This window comes from Branchiostoma belcheri, unplaced genomic scaffold (genome assembly GCF_001625305.1).
Source record: "Branchiostoma belcheri isolate BF01 breed outbred unplaced genomic scaffold, Haploidv18h27 scaffold21, whole genome shotgun sequence".
Lineage (NCBI taxonomy): Eukaryota > Metazoa > Chordata > Leptocardii > Amphioxiformes > Branchiostomatidae > Branchiostoma > Branchiostoma belcheri.
The window spans coordinates 1,361,282-1,381,046 of record NW_017803602.1 but is presented as its reverse complement, the minus strand read 5'-3'; the positions used below and the strand labels follow the sequence as shown (position 1 = coordinate 1,381,046).

The following is a 19,765-nucleotide window of genomic DNA, read 5'->3' as shown; positions in this document are numbered from 1 at the left end:
GTCTCCGGGCCCGACGGCGCGCCAAAGGCTAGCTTCACAGGTAGGCGGGGAAATACCCCTACTACATTTCCTACGTAACCGAGCAACGTCAGTCTGGAGCACCCTCTCCACTGACGCTCGCACTGCTACGCCGACTGCCTCCTTTATAAGAAAGCTCTGGAAGTCTCTGTCAAGTGTTCGCACTGACCCTGACCTCCCTATCATATACGCTACTTTTTACACAATGCATTATGTGCCCAGAATAATGATATAGTCTGTGCTGTAATTGTAATGTCTTGTCTTTGTCAGCAGGGCTAGCACTTTGGGCAGCCCTGGCTGTGCGTGCTGAACAGCCAAACCAAGTGAAGAAAATTATATTTGTTGATGAAACATTATCAAACATCATTTTCTTCACTTTCTCATGGGTGCTTTTGATGCATTTGGCTTTTCTGATGCACAAGCAGTATCATATCATGAATCTAAAGTGTTTGCAGAAAAGCAGTGCATTTTGGTGAAGTTTACAGTCAAATAGGACACCACATTTGAAGTGAATAGTTTCATCAATGGTCCACCAGGATTTATCCAACAATTTCAAGGAATTCATCAGGAAATCGAGGATTGCGTACTTCCAGGAAGTCTCAGATCTATTACTTTTTGTTTGTATTTCCATTATATGACTATGATTTCCACCTGTTTTCCAGGTAACTCCGGAGTTCGTGTGGGGATAGAAGGAAGTGGCGAGGCCGTCATGACGAGTTTCGGGCATCTCCACGCCAACTTCCTTTTCTCAAATGGAGAGGGCTCCATGGAGGTGCCTTTGGTCAGGGGTGCCCCCTTTCTGACGCATATCTTCACTGCAGCCGACCCCGTGCTGGCGCCGTACTGTCTCAGTGCAGTGGACGGGGTTGCCACCAACTTCCGCTGTCCAACTGAAATATCCGGTAAGACATCGTCATTCATCTGATTTCTTCACCCTCTTCTAGTTTCAATACTTTACAAAGTTAGTTCTTCTTCGGAAATGCAAACGAAAATCGAACAACCCTGGTGGGCCACAGCACACAGCTAGGGGTCCAAATGTACACCACTAAACCCTTGTATCAACAACTACTTGTATATGTCACCTAACCATCACGTCTACCGATCGTCCGGCGCCAAAGATATTTTAGAAAATTCCTACTGCAGTACCAAAGTCAATCTCCAGGTGCCCAAAATCGACCTCCACAATCCACTTTACCCCATCTATACATCGTAATCCTTCCGACAGATCTTGAGCTGAGATGCACACCCAAACATCATCCAGGCCAAAAACAGTACCTCCCATCCCATGGGGATAGCAAGGATGAAAAGTAGCGTTACTCACTAGTAGTTATCGGTCACATCTCTCCCCTGGCAGCTGCTGACGGCGGGTCGGGTTTCGGGGAGGCCACGTGCAGCGACGGACAGCTGCAGCTGACCCTGCACGTGACCAAAGCTGTGGACGATATGAGCCAGGTAAGCCGAGCTTCTCTTTCCGGGTTGAGGTCTCGTTCCTCTACAACTCGAGCATGCTGGAAATGGAAAGCAAAACATTCCTGGTTCATTCATAACATGCGGAACGGAAGTATTGTTTCCGGTCACGTTAATTGATAGTTTGTGTGTTTGTGTCGAGTCCGCACTGGGACCTGGGCATTTGAGTTCTATTGAAGTGATGGTGCTTGGTGGACTTGGTGTGCCCTTGGGGTCATAATGTGGTTTGGGTGGGGGGTTCTAGCTGCCGTCAGAAAAACGGGCAGCTAGCAACCATTTTACGATTTTCAAAGTGTGACAACATTTACGCCACGCTAAAGGTACAATGGGCAGCAGGACCCGCCGGTGCCTTTTCCGGCCACATGCACAGCTGCGATGCCGCCACCTGCCTCATGGAGGACGAAGGGCGCACCATTCGCGTCGAGCCGACCATTTCGAACGTGGGTGGCACCATGGCGTACGCCTTCAACGTGGTCGGGAAGTTTGTGGTGCCGTGGGGCGACTGGACCGCCAACCCGCTAACCGTCACCTGCTCCAGAAAGAGGGAAGGTAGTCACATCTTCAGATTCTCCTCTTTAATATCTACACCTTAGGGCACGCGGTCACACTCATCGCGCATCGTAGGTCGCCGTGCGATTATTATGCCGAAGCATTTTCAAGCAAACTGTGACAGAACCTAGCCTGGTTGCAAGTACTTGTTAGGGAAGCGAGTGTGGGAGCCCCGGCATACAAGTAGGATGGTACCCAGGCTAGACAGAACCAACCGCCGACAAGAATCTCAGACAGCTTTCTCCGAAACACGACTGCTGACTTCTAGATCTCTACGACACATGCACGGCTATCCCAAGAATGGCCATTTAATTCAAATTTGTTCCTAACGTTTCAGTTAGTGCCACGCCGTTCATTCTCAGGTATGGTCCTCCTCTTTATTAGACATATCGCATACAGAATTGTACAATCCAAAATTGTTGGCGACCACCTAAGTAAAGTGTCAAAGGAGGCAAAAAAGCCTGTAACGTCCCCCGTCTACGATCATGATGAAGGTTTAAACTACTGGTTAAGACCCTTTGTTTCGTGTCTTCCCACAGCGGAGAACAGGCTGCAGCCTGCTCCTCGGGCGCCCTGTGCTGAACAGATCTGCCTGTACCCCTCCTGTCAGCCGCTAGGCGGCGGTCAGCAGCAGTTCCAGCTTACCATGGACTTCCGCAATGAGGTCCCATACATGGAGGAGATTCAGGTACATACTGGCAAGCACCGCTCAATGATCCTTAATGCTAAGTTGAAGGCAGTGTATCCCACGCAGAGCTAAGTGTGAACGTTACAATTTTATCCCATCCCATTATATATGGTTAGTGTAAACAGTGTCCCATTAAAGTGAGTGTGAACGATGTGTTCCCAGGTCGCTGTAGACTCAGCGGACAGGTGGTCACAAACTCACGTGATGCTGACGTGTAACCCGACCCGCTGTACGCTGTCGCCTGACAGGATGACCGTGACCTACACCGCCACGGTGCCGGAGGGACAGCTGGCCTACGCCGTCAACAGGATCGGCTCCTTCGTCTCCCCCGCGGGATTTTGGATCGACAACCCGCATTACTTCACATGCGACGGCTCAGGTGAAGTCCCATTTTGTGGCGCGGTCACAAATGACGTACCGTTTACCTGCGATGGGGGTCTTCTCTGCGATGATAGCGCCGTAACGGATGTCATAGTGTAAAAATATAAAGCCGTGGTTACAAATGTGTGAGCCTAGGTCCATTGCAGGTAAATTGCAGGTAAAATCAGCCATTGCTGAGCGTCGTGCAACGGAAAACACAGCTAAAATGGAGTTAAACAGGAACCCGAAGTTTACGGACCTCCGAGAATTGTTTGAGGTTTTCGTGAATGTAATTATGCAGGTGGTTATATGACGAACTTTAATCAGGAATTCCCCACTTCATAAATTCCCCCACATACCACCCACTTTCCCAGCGCTTGCTGGGTCACGTGCACCTTCGGGCTTGACCGGCTCTCTATAACAGGTAGCAATTTGTAATGCTTTCTCAAACTGCCTCCCAGGTTCTCCAACTACCACGACCATCGCTAGTACCACCAGGCCTACCACGGGTACCACCACCACCAGGCCTACCACCGGTACCACCACCACGCCCCCCGTGGTCCCTCCCGGACCCGTCTCCTCGGGACAACTCTCCACCTGCGCCGAGACGATCTGCCGCACGCCCTCCTGCACGGATATCGGGGGCGGCTTCCAGCGGTTCACCCTGGTACTGCAGTTCAGCGACCCGTTGAGTGGCATCAACGAAATTCAGGTTGGGATTTTTTGTAACCGCATGTGAACCGAAATACAAAATGTTTTACATTGGGTAAAATCGAAGAAAAGGGATAGAAAACAAAGTCCATGATTCGGTCATTACCGCTCTTGGTACTGCATATACTGTAGTAGATAAGAAATATGACTCCGTGCTCCCTGACCGGGTCAAAATGCTAAGTAAACCGGTGAAGCCACTTTGGGTTCAGACAGAACTGGAATGCGTTGAACCCGGTTCGAAACTACCTCCCGAAATGTGTACGTTTGGGATCGAGCCGGTTTCAATGTGACTTGGAGCGTTCAGATGGGGCCTGTGAATCACATGAATCCTGCTTCGGTGGATTCCGGATTCAATGCGCTTGCGAGCTCAATGTGAAGAGGGGGTGGGTTCGGGTTACGAAGACTGGTCGGTTACATTCCTTAGCCCATTTAGACTGGAATGGCTTTGAACAACTCACCCTGGGAAGGACTCCTAAAGCGATCGATAAGTGTGGTGGGTTCTTAAATGTACTCGACTCGTGGCTCTCTTTAAACACGGGACACCCATTAACCTTAGTGTTATCCCACGCCGATAGGTGGCAGCAAACACGAGGGATGCCTGGGACAGCTCCCATCCCATGGTCACGTGCACCAGCGACACCTGCAGTCTGTCTGCCGACGGCAAGACGCTGCAATACGCCTCCAATTTCCCAGAGGGCGTTGTTTACTACGCCATCCACAGGTAAGCCCCTGATTCAGATACCTGATTCCTCTTCTTTTTCTCCAGAGTATGTTTGAAATGGCATAGCTGACGTTGTTGTTGCCTTTGTCAGAATGCTATGTTTTCGGTTTGGGCTTGGTTTAGCAGCTGTGGTGTGGGTCTGTATGTAGGTCAACGTCATAACCCGAGAAATTGTGGATGGATCTTATTGATATTTGGTGAGTAACTGTTTTGGAAAAGAAGGTCAAGTTCAAAAATGGTCCACCTGGCTTTTCCCGACGCGTGCTGTACCAGACTTTTTATGCATTTGTTTATTGTTTGTGTTCAGCGTGACTCGAGTAGTTGTGAATGGATCTTAATCATATTTGGTAGGTAAGTAGCGGTTATGGAAACAAAGTTCAAAAATAGTTATCCTGTCATGTTCCTGCGTGTTCCTGCGTTGCTGCAGAGGATTGTTTTTTGTGTTTTTGTACAACACAACTCGAGAAGCTGTGGATGGTTGTATGTAACTACGTAGACAAGTTTCAAGAAAAAAAGCAGTGCGCGCGTCCTGAGATGGTGCCGATGTTATAATATAAACTTTTCACTTAACACTTTTAATAATAAACGTCTTTACTTGGCGAAGGCGTGTGTTCTCAGAACTCTACATGTTTACGTTATTGCTTTCATTGTTACAGGCTGGGTAAGTTTGTGGACCCGCCCACGTTCTGGGACACCCAGCCATACGAGTACCAGTGTGGCGGCTCCGGCACGCAGCTGCCAGGCGGCAAGTCTTTCGTGCTGGAACTCGACGAGCCCGGAAACAAACTCAGTCACAGGTCGGACTTCGTAACTACATGTACTCCCTTCTGTTCCTGAGGCCTATAGAAGAAAAAATGTGTTTCCTGTTTGCCAACCGACCCGAGAAAAAAACTGCCGACCCAATAGATTTTGTAGAAAGGATGTCATCCATACAATCAAATCAACATGGCCTAACAGTTACTAGTAGATATTTGTGAAAGATGCCCATTTTAAGAACAGAGTGTATGCCAATATGTAGACAAATTTTACTACTGGATAAACTACGGAAATTAGTCCGGATGTTTCGAGTGACATTCATCACTCTTCGTCGACGTCCCTAGAGAACGTCCGACGTGTATCGTAAGTAAACGTCGCAAGTAGATTCTAATCTCCGTATTTTTTGCACTCGGTATCAGAGTTTGAATTGTCTATGAGTATCGTTTACCTGGATGTTTCATCTGTGTGTTAATACACGAAATACCTCGATATACTCCCCTTCAGAACCCGGAAGTTTGTGGCGTACTTCTCGGAGGAGATGACGTTATCTGTTGACGCAAACGGCGCGAAGTTCTCGCCCTCCAGAGGCGGGAAATTCACCGGCAGTATGCAGGTAGGCCCGATCTAGATATAGACCAACAATAAGCACGCAAGTAGGCAGAGCGTAAATGCACCTACGTACGATATACGCGAAATCTGGATGTTTAGTTTCTAAAGCCTTATAGTTATTCGTTCAATCTTACAGTATGCCTTTGAATGTATGTCCTTGCCCCTCAGCTGGTGTACGCTGGCAGCACGGCCCGGGGAGACCTGGCCGGCGCGCGCGTGCTGGACCAGTACGCAGGCGTGTACCCCTATCGACCCGTAGTCACCTCCTGTGCCAGCGGCAGCATGGGATACATCAACTTCCAGTGGAACAAGCGCGGCGGGGACTTCTTCGGCAGCAACCCGCGGGAGGACCTGCTGATGATCGCCGTGCCGCATCAGGTGGGCAGACGGCTCGGGACGGGCTTTTTGTTCTGGGGTCGCTGTGAATATGGCGAGCGTGGAGAGTAAAAAGAGAAGAAAGATTAGAGAAGGAGAAAAATGTGGAAATTTACAAGAGAGATGAATGGCCATTGAGACTGAATGGCCATTGATACCATTGAAAGGTATTTCATGTTATGTGCATATTGTCTGTATGTATTTTTATAATTAGAAATTATTGAGATCATCGATCACTAGCACTCACGGAAAAAAAACGTTGAGAGATCTGTCAGATATCTGGACGCTCAAAAGTCTCGTCTTTTTTGTACTCCCCTTTTTGTAATAGGAGGAGCTACTTGCCGCACACGGCACACTAGTCTCCACACCTTTCACCTTCAAGGGTTACGTGGGGGACGAGTGGCTGATGGAAGAGCCGCTTCCCCCCGCCGGAATGGATCCCGACCCCGTCGCCGTGAGCCAGATCAGGAACGATCCCGCCAAACTCCAGGTACGATAACATCGGGCTGTTAAGATACTTTCGAACGGTCTTTGTGAATGTGATTTTTCAGAATTTCCCATTGAACATGCAGGGGGCTTCCATCTCACGACAGTAGAGTAACTATATGAAAACTCGGACACTAACACGCGTATTATGTAAGGTCAGCACAATTCAGTGGTCCATAATTTTTTTATGTATTGCTGCTATGCTGACCACTGTTTTGAATAAAGAATAAAGAAAAAAACATTCTTGACGAAGGATGATAAGGAAGTTTGTGTCGTCTCTTGGCAGGTGATTCTGGACGCCATCCAGACGGACAGCAGCAGCGTGTCGCTTGACAACGTGTGCACGCAGAGTAACAGTTACGGCGTGGGGAAGGACATCGCCATGGTAACCAGGCTGGCCAGCATCTCCCGCGCTTTCGAGACCCACCACTACCACCAGCTGGACGAGAAGATACGCAGGTTTGTGTGTGTGTGTGTGTGTTGTTGTTGGGTAGCTACTTCTTCTGTTTGTTTACTCCATTGCTACCGCATCAGTCATACTAGTACAGTACTTACTTAATATATATTGTCTTCATCCCCGGCGAGACCTAGGAATATGACTTTTCCATTCCGTCTGGGCCTGTCCATAGCCAACAGGATAGTCAGGATAGGTTGTCCGTCACAGGTCTTCTCAATGTGCTTTTTGGGCATGCCTCTTTTCCTTCACCCAACAGGTTTCCAGTTTATTACTGTTTTAGGTATTCTGTTGCTGCCCATGGCCAATCCATTTCAGTCCTCTGTTAGCGATGTCCGATCTTCTGTAACCAGTACAGTAAATTTCCTCCGCGAATCCCGTGTCCCCGGCAGGTGCCTGGAGAAGTGGCTGCGGATCGACGACTCTCTCAGCGCCGCCAACAAGCTGGAGTACGACCCGGTGTGGGGCGGGCTCTTCATCGGCAGTTCCGACCCCAACAATTTCGACCCGCATGCCAACTTCGGCTTCCCCATGTACAGTGACCACCACTTCCACCTGGGATACTTCCTGTACGCTCTGGGGTACTATGTCAAGTACCACAACCACTGGGCACACCATGGAGGTAACGTCCAATCTGTACACATGTAGGGCGGTAACGTCAAGTTCAAGAGCTACCTACCGTGCAAAATCCGTGACCATATAGCATGTGCAGATCATGAGATTTCAAAACCGAAAGTTCCACTGCAGTACCATAATAAGTCATCAGGGTCAGAATCATTTCGAGGTTTCATCAAGACCTATCCACTTACGAAATATCACGGCAATCCATCTAAGCCTTATTGAACTATCATGCTTAAACACGTGTACAGACACCGACACACACACACACCGACACACACACACGCACACACACACACACACACACACACACACACACACACACACACACACACACACACACACACACGCTACCGAAAACATAACCTTGGTAATAATGTCAAAATGTTGTCGATCCGCAGATAACATGGCCCGTATCGTGTCGGTGGCTCGTGACGTGGGGAACCCCAGCTCGCTGGACCCGCACTTCCCGGTGGTGCGCCACAAGGACTGGTACCTGGGCATGTCCTGGGCTACCGGCATCGTGGGAGGAGCGAGACAGGCAGAGTCATCCACGGAGGTGGGTCACAGTGGACTCGGACACTAGCACTGACACTTACACTACATTTACATCAAACACTAACACGGACACTAACACTAACATAATGAGACAGTGGTACCTCACACTAACACAGTGATAGTCGTTTACAAAGGTGCGCAGGAATGAATGCAAGAACTTCATCAAACACGTTGTGGAAAAGGCTTTCTTCTAGAGATAGCAATTCGTCAATTAACTGTCGATGAAAACGAATTATACAATTTCCTTAAGTAACATTTACATTGTTTAGCACTGCACGATGATAGGTCAACAATGGCATCTGCTATACAGACAATAGACGGTCCGGCATTGCAGCATAATGATAGGTTATATAAGCTCTAGTATGCGCTAAATACGCACCACTTCTGCACCAGGCCATCAACTGTTACCACGGCCTGGCTGCGCTGGGCGAAGCTCTGGGCGATGACACCATGAAGCATGTGGGTCAGCTGACCCTGGCTACGGAGATACGGTCGGTTCGTCACTACTGGCACGTCAGGAACTACAACCGCCACATCTTCCCCGAGTACATCAAGACCTACGGAACTATAGGTGCGTACTGGTGCACCGCCAGGACCTGTTACATACTGGTACTTTACACTAGTTACAAAAATCGAATATTTCAGACTTCCGGAAAGTTCGCAATCATCGGCAACCTGGGACCTTTGACCTGTTATTCTGCCTGTCAATCTTCCTCATCCATGTGCTTTCAGGCTGTCAACCACGCAATACTTTTGATAACGGACCAGTTTTAGGGTCCGCAATTACATTACGTGCATTAGGACCTAGAACCTCACACTAGGGTCGGCTGCATTACTCGATCATGTTCAGAGTAAAATTGTTCACATATCGCATTTAAGGAATGATTTCTCAAACATTGCAGGCCAGTTTGCCGAAGACGCGATTTTCTACTACACCCTTAACTGGCCCTGCTGGCCATACGAGTTTCCCATGCGCCACGCCTGTTTGGTGGGCATCCAAGTCATTCCCATCATCTCTGTCTCCAACCTCTACATGGATCAGGTAAGTCACCATTCAACCTCCACACGGACCAAGTAAGTCATCATCTAACCACCATACGGACCACGTAAATCATCCTCCAACCTCTACATAGACCAGGTAAGTCATCATCCAACGTCTACATGGACCAGGTAAGTCATCATCCAACCCTCACACGGACCAGGTAAGTCATCATCTAACCACTATATCGACTACGTAAGTCATCATTTAACCACTATACGGACCAGGTAAGTCATCATCCAAACTCTACACGGACCCCAGGTAAGTCACCATCCAACCGCTCGTCTCCAACATCTGCGTTAGATATGTACATGTAGATCAGTTGAGACTTGAGTCCCTCTCGGCATTTCTGTTACGAAGCTGTTCTGTGCAAAGTGAGCAAATTAGATCCATGTATTTCATTTTTAAAGAACTTCCCTGTAAGCCTCAATAAATAAAAAAAAAAACTAGTATCAACACGGAAACAAACTTAAGTCTGTCATTATCATCACTATGGCGTTCGGTTCTATCGATATCCAGCCGCCTGCCTGTGCTCCGCATGCTCTTGAGTCTCTAGTAGATAGAAAATGCCCCACCTTTGTGTCCTGTGTAGGAGTGGGGCAGGTCGGTGCAGAACGTGTGTAACTGGGCTGTGAACCCCTGGAGCGCCCCTGGGGCAGGGGACGTCGACCCCGCCATCCTCCAGCCGGTACAGAAGGGATGGGGAGCGTTCTGTCATGCAGCCGCCTCAAAGGCGGATGCCGCAGCAGAGGTGAGTACATTCAACAGTCCCCAAATTTGCCCGGTCTCCCGGTGGTCTTCTAGTGAGCGCTCAATGATCTCCAAAGTCGATCAGTGAGTGTTTTAACAAAACATTTAGAAAAAATTCCTACAAAAAATTGTTTACACAATTCCTACATCTCCAACAACAGGGCCTTTCAGTGAGCATTCAATAGTCTCCACGGTCTTCCAAGCAATGACCCTGCAATACTGATTGAGAAATGTTCGATGTTTCTTACTGGCACTAAAGATGGCAGCGAGGGTGACTTACTAGGAAGAGGGTTTAGGATAAACCTACTCAGGATTTCACTCCTTCTGCACTGCTTTGTACATGTCATCACTTATGTTTTATACTTTTCTGCAAATATAGATACAAAAAAAGCAAACTAATTACCTCCATGAAAAATGGAGGTATTGTTTTTGGTGCGTCTCTGTGTGCATGTGTGTGTGTGTTTCCGCAGATTTGTAGTCAGCATTACTTTATAACGCCTTTATAGATTGTAATAATATTTGGTAAGCTGGTACGTCTTGGGAAGACGAAGGTCAAGGTCAAATATGGGCCTCCTGGTGGATGATCTTGGTACTACGAGTGGGGTGTGGGGAAGAGTAGGGAGATCTGCGAGTGGGGTGTGAGAGAAAGTAGGGAGGTCTACGAGTGGGGTGTGGGGAAAAGCAGGGAGGTCTACGAGTGGGGTGTGGGGAAGAGCAGGGAGGTCTACGAGTGGGGTGTGGGGAAGAGCAGAGTGGTCTATGAGTGGGGTGTGGGGAAGAGCAGGGAGGTCTACGAGTGGGGTGTGGGGAAGAGCAGGGAGGTCTACCAGTGGAGTGTGGGGAAGAGCAGGGTGGTCTACGAGTGGGGTGTGGGGAAGGAGCACGCCCAATTTCTTCCGCGACCGGGGTCCGTGGTAGTTCGCGGTAAAATAAAATGACGAAAGGGTTTTGAGCAGTCAAGGTTGAGTTCTCCTAATCTTCTTTGAAATGATATTAGATACTGAAATTGCTGAAAAGTAGTAATAGAAATCGTGTTTTTTTGGTAGAAGATTGATTTTTGCCTGGATTCTCACTTCCGAGTATCCTTGCGCCCAAAGCGGATTTTGGACCATTTTCGCCGTGGATGATTAAAATAAACTTTAGCAGTTTTCATATTGAAGTAAATGCATATTTTAGAAACACCCCTATTTCTATAATCGTGTGGAATAGGCGATAGCTGTTTGGTAGGCGAGGTGTTGTATAGTATTTCATTACGTGTTACGAAGATCGAAGTGTATGAACGAATTTGCAAACATTACGTTGAATACTGTTTAAGACGAAACGCATTTTTATTCTAACTGTACCCTCTATAGCAATGAACGAAATGAACTCTTTGACGTAGCCTCCAAATTCTACCCCAACTTTCACACATATACAAATGAAAACCCACAAATTGCAGAAAAGGTGGGATCCTTTGTCTTCCCGTCTTGAAACCCAGTAGTTTCACTAGTTTTACTAGTAGTTTCTTAGGAGTGATCAGTCTATTTTATACCAAATGTTTCTTCTGTTCCTGTAATTAGCCCTCTGGCATGAATTTGCAATAAAACAAAACAATTGTACAGTAAGCAGATATTGAGTGGTTTTTGTGTACTCGTATCTTTTGGGATATTGTGACTTATAGTTTTCATCTACTACGACATCTTATAAAATAAATGATATTTTTAATTTTTAGTTAACATTTGTTAATTTATTCATCGTAAAAAAATAAGCCATTGTGTGTATGAGATCTCTGAATTCTTGTTATGAAATTGTTTTCCAGACCGCAGCTGTGAACTATGTACGTCAGTTGAGTACCGGTGAGCTGGTGGGAGGAACCGGACTGGCCAGCACCCTGCTCTTCATCTACGGTTCAACATAAACAGCGCGGAGGAGCATCCGCCACTTAGCAACCTGAAACACAGGCTTCGGTGGCTGAAAGGGCAACTAATATTTGGAATGTTGTAAAGTTTGTGCATCGGAGGCTTTGTTTCTAAGACTCGGCTCGGTGTTCTCACAGGCTTGTGGAAAGCGGACATAGGAATTGTTCTTAAAGGCCGTCAATACCGGCATTTGGTAACTAAGTTTTCCCTTTGCTGAATAAATAAGCGCTGATACACGAAACCATGTTGTGTCATGTCAGTCTGACTCATTAGTTTTTAACACGGGTCTATTCATTTAAAAATCGACTTGAGTGGGTACAAAATGCTCTAATATATCAGCCATCGGGAGACCAAAATTGGTACATCACATTATGGAACTACTATTAACCAAACTGTTTAAAAAATGTACTTATGGAATTTTTCAGCCGTTTTGTTTAACTGTCTGACCGAATCACCCAGGACACGTGGCTTTAGGCACATGTGACGTCAGGAATGAGTCAAATGTCTTTTAAGAATGGTGATATTCCCGATCCCAAACACAGGATGCCATCTGCATCAGGCCGCACCAACCCTATCTCAACTGGGACGGGCGGCAACATCGTTTGACACGCATTGCTGCTGCATGATCCCCATCCCTTGCCATTACACTGGTCTTGGTCTCATGAATCAAGTGCCTTGGATAAAAAAAACACGTGCCTACCTTACAAATCACACACATAAAAGAGGAGGTCGATCTCTTTTAAATGATAACTCTATTTCCTGATACACATTTCTAAAATAAATATCATTCATAAATATTATGGCCATTTTCTACATGTTTTCTTCATTCACACTTTCTGAAAATCAAAATATTCCTATTTCACTTCACAGCTAATCTGAAATAAAAAGTATCTAAGCTGAAATTTGAAAATTACCGATGTAAAACATTCCTGACATTTATGATAATTACTCTAAATGATTGTGCTTTTCAAGAAATGTGACAATAGATTGTGCTTTTAAATAGACATGATAATAAAAAATATCGAGCAAATTAAAAAGGAATGCTTTCTGCATTCTTGCATGCACAACATTGCTTATCTAGCAGCTGAGGCATAGAATTCTATGTACATAAATTCCTCTTAGCAGGGAAATATGCAACTACCTGTACAAACTAACCTGCCATTCTGTAGAGCAAACCAAATAGAGACTTTAAAAATCTTTGATGTCTACATTTACAAAGGAGATGTAGTCTGAATCTATAAGATGTAGTCTGGATCTGGTTGACCATGTGTGGGTTTTTGCATATCACAATGAACAAATAAGAGAATGAAATTAAAAAAACAACAACAGAGATTACATATCTGTTGCACAAGAGAATCAGGAATTGAAGAAACCCTGTTGCTACTGCAGTGACTTAAGGATAAAAATTCTTGTCCCAACAGTGAGTAACTAACACATTTTGTTTCCTGATGCAAGTTAGTAAGTACATGTTGTAAACAATTGTTGTTGTATGTACAAGTTGCTATACACACCCATCGGCATAATGAACCAGGTCTTTTCCTTCTGGTTTCTGGTACATTTTACCTGATGCCGTTTCTTGCACATTGAATTATGATGGACCATACAGTATGGATACAGCTGCAGCAGATTTGGTTCAACAACAGAACAGTACAGCCAAACCTGTACAACTACCTGGCCACTACTTTCTTCCTATTGATGGAAGCATTAAGAATCCTGTCTAAAGTGACCATCTGTCCATATCTTGTCGGTCCATTGAATGGTCTTCTTGGACAGTTTTGACTGTGAACACCTTTGGAAAACCTATCCTACTGATTCGTAATTCTTCCTTACATTTCTACACAAAGGTGAGTCTTACTATAGACACTTTAAAGTCCACTACCGTAGCAGTGACACTAGACTGGTTCACTGCAACCAGGGGAGAACTGTACCATCTTATTCTTAATATCTAGTTTAACTGATAGTTTCTTTAAGGCTTAAAATGGTTTATAAGTACTTTGGATTCTATTTACAAATTTGTGTAACTCTTCCTATTTCCAGCAAGACTTAAACATTGTATCATATTCTATATACAGAACAAATACATAATTTAGGCACATATACTTTCTGAAAACCTTAGAACTGTACATTGAATGTGATGTTGACTGGGAATTACTTGTACTGAAAATGGTGTAGCTAATTTCTGATTGTTCAGTTTTGATTTCAACCTAATATAAAGAGGTTGTAAGCAGTGCAGGCTGAGACATTTACCTCAAACTTTTGCACGTTATGAAATTATGACATTGCTGTTCTGCCTAGCTTGTTTCAGTAGTAACTGTCATTGGCATGTTCAATGCACCTGGTTGGCGGGAGATGTTTCCTCATTGCCATGGCAATAGAGGATCATGTTTCCTTGTTGCCATGGCAGCAGGAGACCATGTTTTCTTGTTGCTATGGCAGCAGGAGACCATGTTTTCTTGTTGCTATGGTAGCAGGAGATCAGTATTTATGTCTGATGAGGAGGGAAACCTTCCCAGCAGGCAGTGCTTTCAGCATGTTCCAGGCCTCGAAGTGTGACATAGCGCTCACGTCCATCTCGTTGATCGCTATGATCGAGTCTCCGACAAACAGGTCACCTGACCTGTCTGCTCCGCCCCCTGTGAGAAACAGAAAGTGAAACAGAAAGTGAAAGCTCTAAAATCAACAATTTTCTCTAAAAACAATCTTTTCAATCAATTTGAGAAATTGAAATTGAAGCAAAAATGGTAAGATAACAATCCAACATTGCATGCTGTTTGATTGACAGCTGTTACCACAAAAATAAACCAATTAGCAAGTTTACCCATATCAAGATACAGGCAAAATGTTTCCATGGTTTCTTTGGAGAGCTATAACAGGTATCCCTAGTACTAGGGTAGTGACCAGTGATCTTAGAATTCAGACTGAATCAGGCAGCTTTTCAAGAGAAGCAAATGCTAAGCATGGGCTAATGAAGAGCCATCAGAATGACTTGTTAGCCTCCTCCTACACTACCACTCTGTCCTTACCTCTGAAGATCCTCTTGATGGTGATGGGAAGGTCTCCCCGTGGGGACCCCCTCCCCCCTTCAAGGCTGAACCCCAACCCAAATGGACCCTTGTCCAGCACCACCAGCTCTGTGGGCTTCTCATTGACAGGTGCAGGACTGGTTGGGGGTCTGGGCTGGACAGTGGCTGGTGCAGCACTGGTTTTGGCTGGACTAGTTGTAGCTCGAGGCGCAAACTTGGTACTTGGTGAGCAGGGTTGGTCATTGACTGGTTCTCCATTTACTTCCCCTGAAGGAAATCATCATGATTGAACTACTATTAGACATGATTCATAATGGAAGTACATGTATAGACCACACTTTTTTGTTATAATGTCTAGAAATACATATTTCCTAAAAGCTGCAAGGACATAATCAATACTAGAAAATTTAAGACTGCACATCAAACATCTACCCCAAAAAAATCTGCAAGAAAATAAAGAGAAATTTATGTATTGAAAATTCTTTAGGTGTGCCCCTTACAAAAGCCTGTACCTCGTGTCCTCTGTTGTAATCAGAACCTTGTAAATTCCAGAATCGTGCCTGGGGCTAATCTACATTCCTGGATTTATTGAGACTATCCAAAATTGTGCCTGATCCTAAAACTAACCTATTCAGGCATAGAACTACATGTAGATACTTTTACTATTATTACATAACAGTGCCCAGTATACTAGGCACTGTTCTATATTTATTTCATATATCCTCGATGTAATCCTCCTCTCCTTGCCCCTCACCTGTCCTGTCCCCAGGTGAGTCCTCCTGTCTCCTCCTCTGCACCACCAGCACGGTGTCTGGCCGTGCGTGTTTCAGGTGCTCCTGCGCCTTCCTGTGACTCACATCCTTCAGCTGCCGCCCGTTGATGGACAGGATCACATCGCCCTTCTGCAGCTCACCATCCCTCGCAGCAAGACCATGGGAGAAGATCCGGTGGATCTAAAAAGATGACAGCAGTATTTTGTTTAATGCGTTCTTAAAGAACTAGACTAGAGAAGAAACAAATTGAACAGTTATCATGGTATTACCAGGTGCATTTTTACTGGAGACTGAGGGAGAAGACCTGGAGGATCTGAGATTTTGTTGAAATGATGTTTTAACTTAGCACACTATCTTACAGTTAAGATTAATTTAACAACAAAAAACAAGTAAACAGACAAACAAACAAACGTACCGTGACCTGTTTGTTCTCCTGGTCACAGCCTCCTGCGATGCTGAAGCCCAGCCCCTCCCCCTCCTCCCTCCTCATCATCACCACACGGATGTCGTCGTCTGTTGGCTCGTCCAGCGAAGCGTTCGCTTCCTCGATCAGCCGGCTGATCTCGCTCCTGGACAGCAGGGAGCAGGTGGAGGATGATAGGGCTGAACAGGTGGAGTCCACAGACATGTTGGAGAAGGTCCTGTGCCGAGTCGAGTCCATGGAGTCCTGAGAGACAGTCCTTTCAACCTTGGGTTTTACGCTCCCAAACTTCGAATTCTCCAGTTCAAAAACATCATCAGAATCTGCCCCAGTGTAGTTGCCCGGCTGTAGAACCACTGGAGCATCTTGGCGTGTATTGACTTCCTTGACAGGCGTGCTTGTCTTGTTACTGTGTACACCCGGAATCAGAGCTCCCCTGTCAACAGGACCACATGGTAGGACTGGACTTGTCGGAGGGCTTGGAAGAACTGTTGACTGTTTGCTCCCAGGCCTTGAGACTTTGGGTATGTCTAAGGAAGGATCCTTATTTGAACCTCCTTTTTCTGCTGAAGCCGTGCTTGGAAGACTTTCTGCCTTCTTGGCCCGGAATTGCTCAAGGAATGAAGATGTTGGCTTTGATCTGTCTTTTGAAGGATGTTGTTTGAGAGCTGGTGTTGGTCCTGACTTGGCCTCCATGTCTACAGGATTTGCTGATGAATCGTTGGCATCTGCTGCAAATTCCTCCGGACTTGACACTGATCCAGACACAGTGGAGAGTTCAGAGATCAAAGGTGAAAGGTCATCTGAAGGGGTGGATGGGGATTTGTCTAATGGGATGGGAGGAGGTGGTTCCAAGGGCAGACATGGGGGTTCTGGGGAAGCTGGTGGTGAAAGGGAAGGATTTGAGGGTGTTGAATGGGAATTCCTGGATGCCACTGCTAAGCTGTTCTTGTCTTGCATTGGGTGGGCAGAGAGAGAATCACTGATGGCTTTAAATTCTTTAGAATAATCTAGACTTTCTTTTTTAGTAATCAGGATGAAGCATTTCTGTGGAGTCTTTTATGATGTCCGTATCTTTGCTTTCCCCCACAGCTAATGTCTCAGGTGACTGATTCATTTCCAAGGGTACAGGAGAAATTTTCTTTTCCAAGGAACTTTTTCTACTGTTGAGACCCCCAAACTTCTGCTGCTTCGCCACCAGGCTGGTGAGGGTGATGGGTGCCAGTGGCTTGGAGCCAAACAGACTGGCGCCGGACCTGGTGGGCAGCTGGATTCCTGAACCGCTCAGGCTGCTGCGGATTGTTGGCAGGGCGTTGGTGATGGTTGGTAGGGAACTGCCTGGTGAAGGGGTGCCTTCAGACTTCCCAGGCAAAGAGTGGCGGTTCAGCTTGGCGGAGGCTGACAGCTTAGGTTGCAGGTCGATGAGGGAAGTTCTAGTGATGGTAAAGGTGGGAACCTTCAGAGGCTGCCTGTCTACAGCAGTGGCAGAATCTGCTGAGTCATCAGGTTCTTTAGCTGGTGGAGATGATGTCTGAGACAACGTCTGCAGCCCCAACCTGCTGGATTTAAGATCTTCCAGCTTGGAGCCAAAAGGTTCCACAGTTTTCTCCTCTTTACCCATCCCTTTAGGTAGGAAATGGGGTGCGTTTGGAGCTTGTTGTTCTTGCAGTCTGTCTGCATCAGGTGGAGAAGATGGAGGAAGGGGAGGAGGGGAGTCAGGTGGAGGAGGAGGAGGTCTCTCCTCATCTTCACCTTCAACCTCATGACTTACATCAGTCTGACTTCCATTGTAGCTTTTGTTTTCTTCAAGTGTGTGCAATTCCTTGTTGCTTTCTTGCAGCCTGCCTTCAACTCCTAAGCTTTCTGGTTCAACATGAAATACGTCTTCATCACTGGTAAGATGATTGTCTCTTAAATGATCTTCTTCAGAAGCATCTCTGTCTTCATGGTCAAGGAACTTTTCACTGCCATTTTCGAGGGCATCCAACATTGCAGCATTGTGTGATGTGGACCGTTGATTCTGATTGGGTTTGACTGGAAAAGCAAACTTCTCTTCACCAAAACTGTCCTGCGTGATGCTACACTTCTCAGTGCCTCCCTTCTCTCTCAGCACAGGGAAGACAGCAGGTGTGCTGTGAGCTTGTTGTTCAAATGCTTGCCTGACTTTTGACACATAGCTTGCCTCCCCACCTGCCATCTCATGTTTGTTGTGGAAGGGAGAGGAAGGCAGGGATGATGGTGTGCTGCTCTCATCAGTAGAGCCTGTAGACGTTCTCTCCAGTCTTTTCCACGAGGGGTTAGACTTCAGGTCTTTCCTCCCAAATGGTGGAGTCTGGTTTGCCCATAGGTCCTGCTGCTGGTAGGGCTGCCTCACTGGAGAATTGGGGAGAATGGGTTTGGTGATGTGCTGCTGTCCTCAGATAGAGAGCTGGTTCGATATTTTCTTTTCTGCCAAGGAGGTGACTTTAGATCTTCTGACAGTGAGGAAGAAAGGGGCTGTCCTGACAGAGGATGAAGTGCTACTGCTTTCGTTTTAGGTGAGGGCACATTCTTATTTACATCTGCTGACGTTGTGTCAATTTTTTCTGTATGTACCAAGTCTAGTTGAGGAAGTGGCTTTGGAGGCACCGGTGGTGGCTTGGCCTTGTGTTGTTTTGATAAGGAACTCATGGGCAACCCCATGTGTTTGTTCATGGTTTCCCTGTAGACACTGCAGTCTCAGACTTTTGGGGAGTGCCAGACTTCGTGTCTGGAAGTTCAAACTTTTTCAAGATGGAAGGACTAGTCCTTATCACAGGGACTGAAGCAAGGCTGAGTGGGCTGTCACCACTAGGAGTCCTAGACTTTATGATTGGTTTTGCTTGGTCTACTGTTGGCTGTGACTTTGCTCCTTGTTGAATCAGGCCATGATGGTGATTTTGGCCCAGGGTTGTTGGCCTAAACCAAGCTGCCTTGGGAGTTTCCTTTTCTTCAGGTGAGTTCTTTGATGAAGGTCCTGATTCTCCGTTGGCCTCCTCGGGGCTTGACGTCTCGACCTTGCTGAGGTCATGGTCGCTGGTTTCCCTGCTGAGGTCGGAGGAACAGTGCGAACTGCTCATCTCCTCGGGAAACTCGTGACCATCCGGCGGTTGCCGTGGAAACTGCATGGGATTAAACTCCGACAGGTCACTCTCCGAATCTGAGATTTCCGTGTTGCTGTCTTTGTTCCTTTCCGAGAACTGCTGGAGGCCGCTGATGCGTATGCTTCCTCGGTGACGTTAGACAGCTCAGGGCTGGACGGGTTGACGGTGTAGCTGTCACTGCTGGGAGAGGTTGTTGCCGTGGTAATGCTGCTGTCAATGCCACTCTCACTGGACAGCTCGGAGACGTCGGGAAGGTCGGAGACTGACGGGGAGGCTGGCTCGCCCTGGAGGCTGGATGGTGTCTCTGACTCGTCTGGAAGGCTGAGGGGTTCATCCAGGAAATTTTCCTCCTCGGGGCAGGGTGAGCTC

The 19,765-nt window shown here is 46.7% G+C and overlaps 1 protein-coding gene and 1 pseudogene across 2 annotated transcripts in view; one reads left to right on the top strand and one right to left on the bottom strand.

The window, feature by feature from the left end:
* LOC109469671 overlaps nt 1-12,423 on the top strand; it is an 18,610-nt gene extending 6,187 nt beyond the window's left edge. Inside the window, exons 4-21 of one of the 2 annotated variants that reach the window (XM_019768211.1) lie at nt 681-920; nt 1,373-1,470; nt 1,806-2,034; nt 2,574-2,722; nt 2,885-3,101; nt 3,544-3,794; nt 4,369-4,514; nt 5,171-5,311; nt 5,775-5,883; nt 6,048-6,257; nt 6,583-6,744; nt 7,027-7,199; nt 7,587-7,816; nt 8,214-8,371; nt 8,764-8,941; nt 9,273-9,412; nt 10,002-10,160; nt 11,958-12,423. In XM_019768211.1, coding sequence (XP_019623770.1) covers nt 681-920; nt 1,373-1,470; nt 1,806-2,034; nt 2,574-2,722; nt 2,885-3,101; nt 3,544-3,794; nt 4,369-4,514; nt 5,171-5,311; nt 5,775-5,883; nt 6,048-6,257; nt 6,583-6,744; nt 7,027-7,199; nt 7,587-7,816; nt 8,214-8,371; nt 8,764-8,941; nt 9,273-9,412; nt 10,002-10,160; nt 11,958-12,056 — 3,089 coding nt within the window. In that variant the 3' untranslated portion in view covers nt 12,057-12,423. The remainder of the gene's footprint in view (nt 1-680; nt 921-1,372; nt 1,471-1,805; nt 2,035-2,573; nt 2,723-2,884; nt 3,102-3,543; nt 3,795-4,368; nt 4,515-5,170; nt 5,312-5,774; nt 5,884-6,047; nt 6,258-6,582; nt 6,745-7,026; nt 7,200-7,586; nt 7,817-8,213; nt 8,372-8,763; nt 8,942-9,272; nt 9,413-10,001; nt 10,161-11,957) is intronic. The other variant, XM_019768212.1, reaches the window with a different exon arrangement.
* Nucleotides 12,424-12,772: 349 nt separating this feature from the next.
* LOC109469620 overlaps nt 12,773-19,765 on the bottom strand; it is a 56,574-nt pseudogene continuing 49,581 nt past the window's right edge.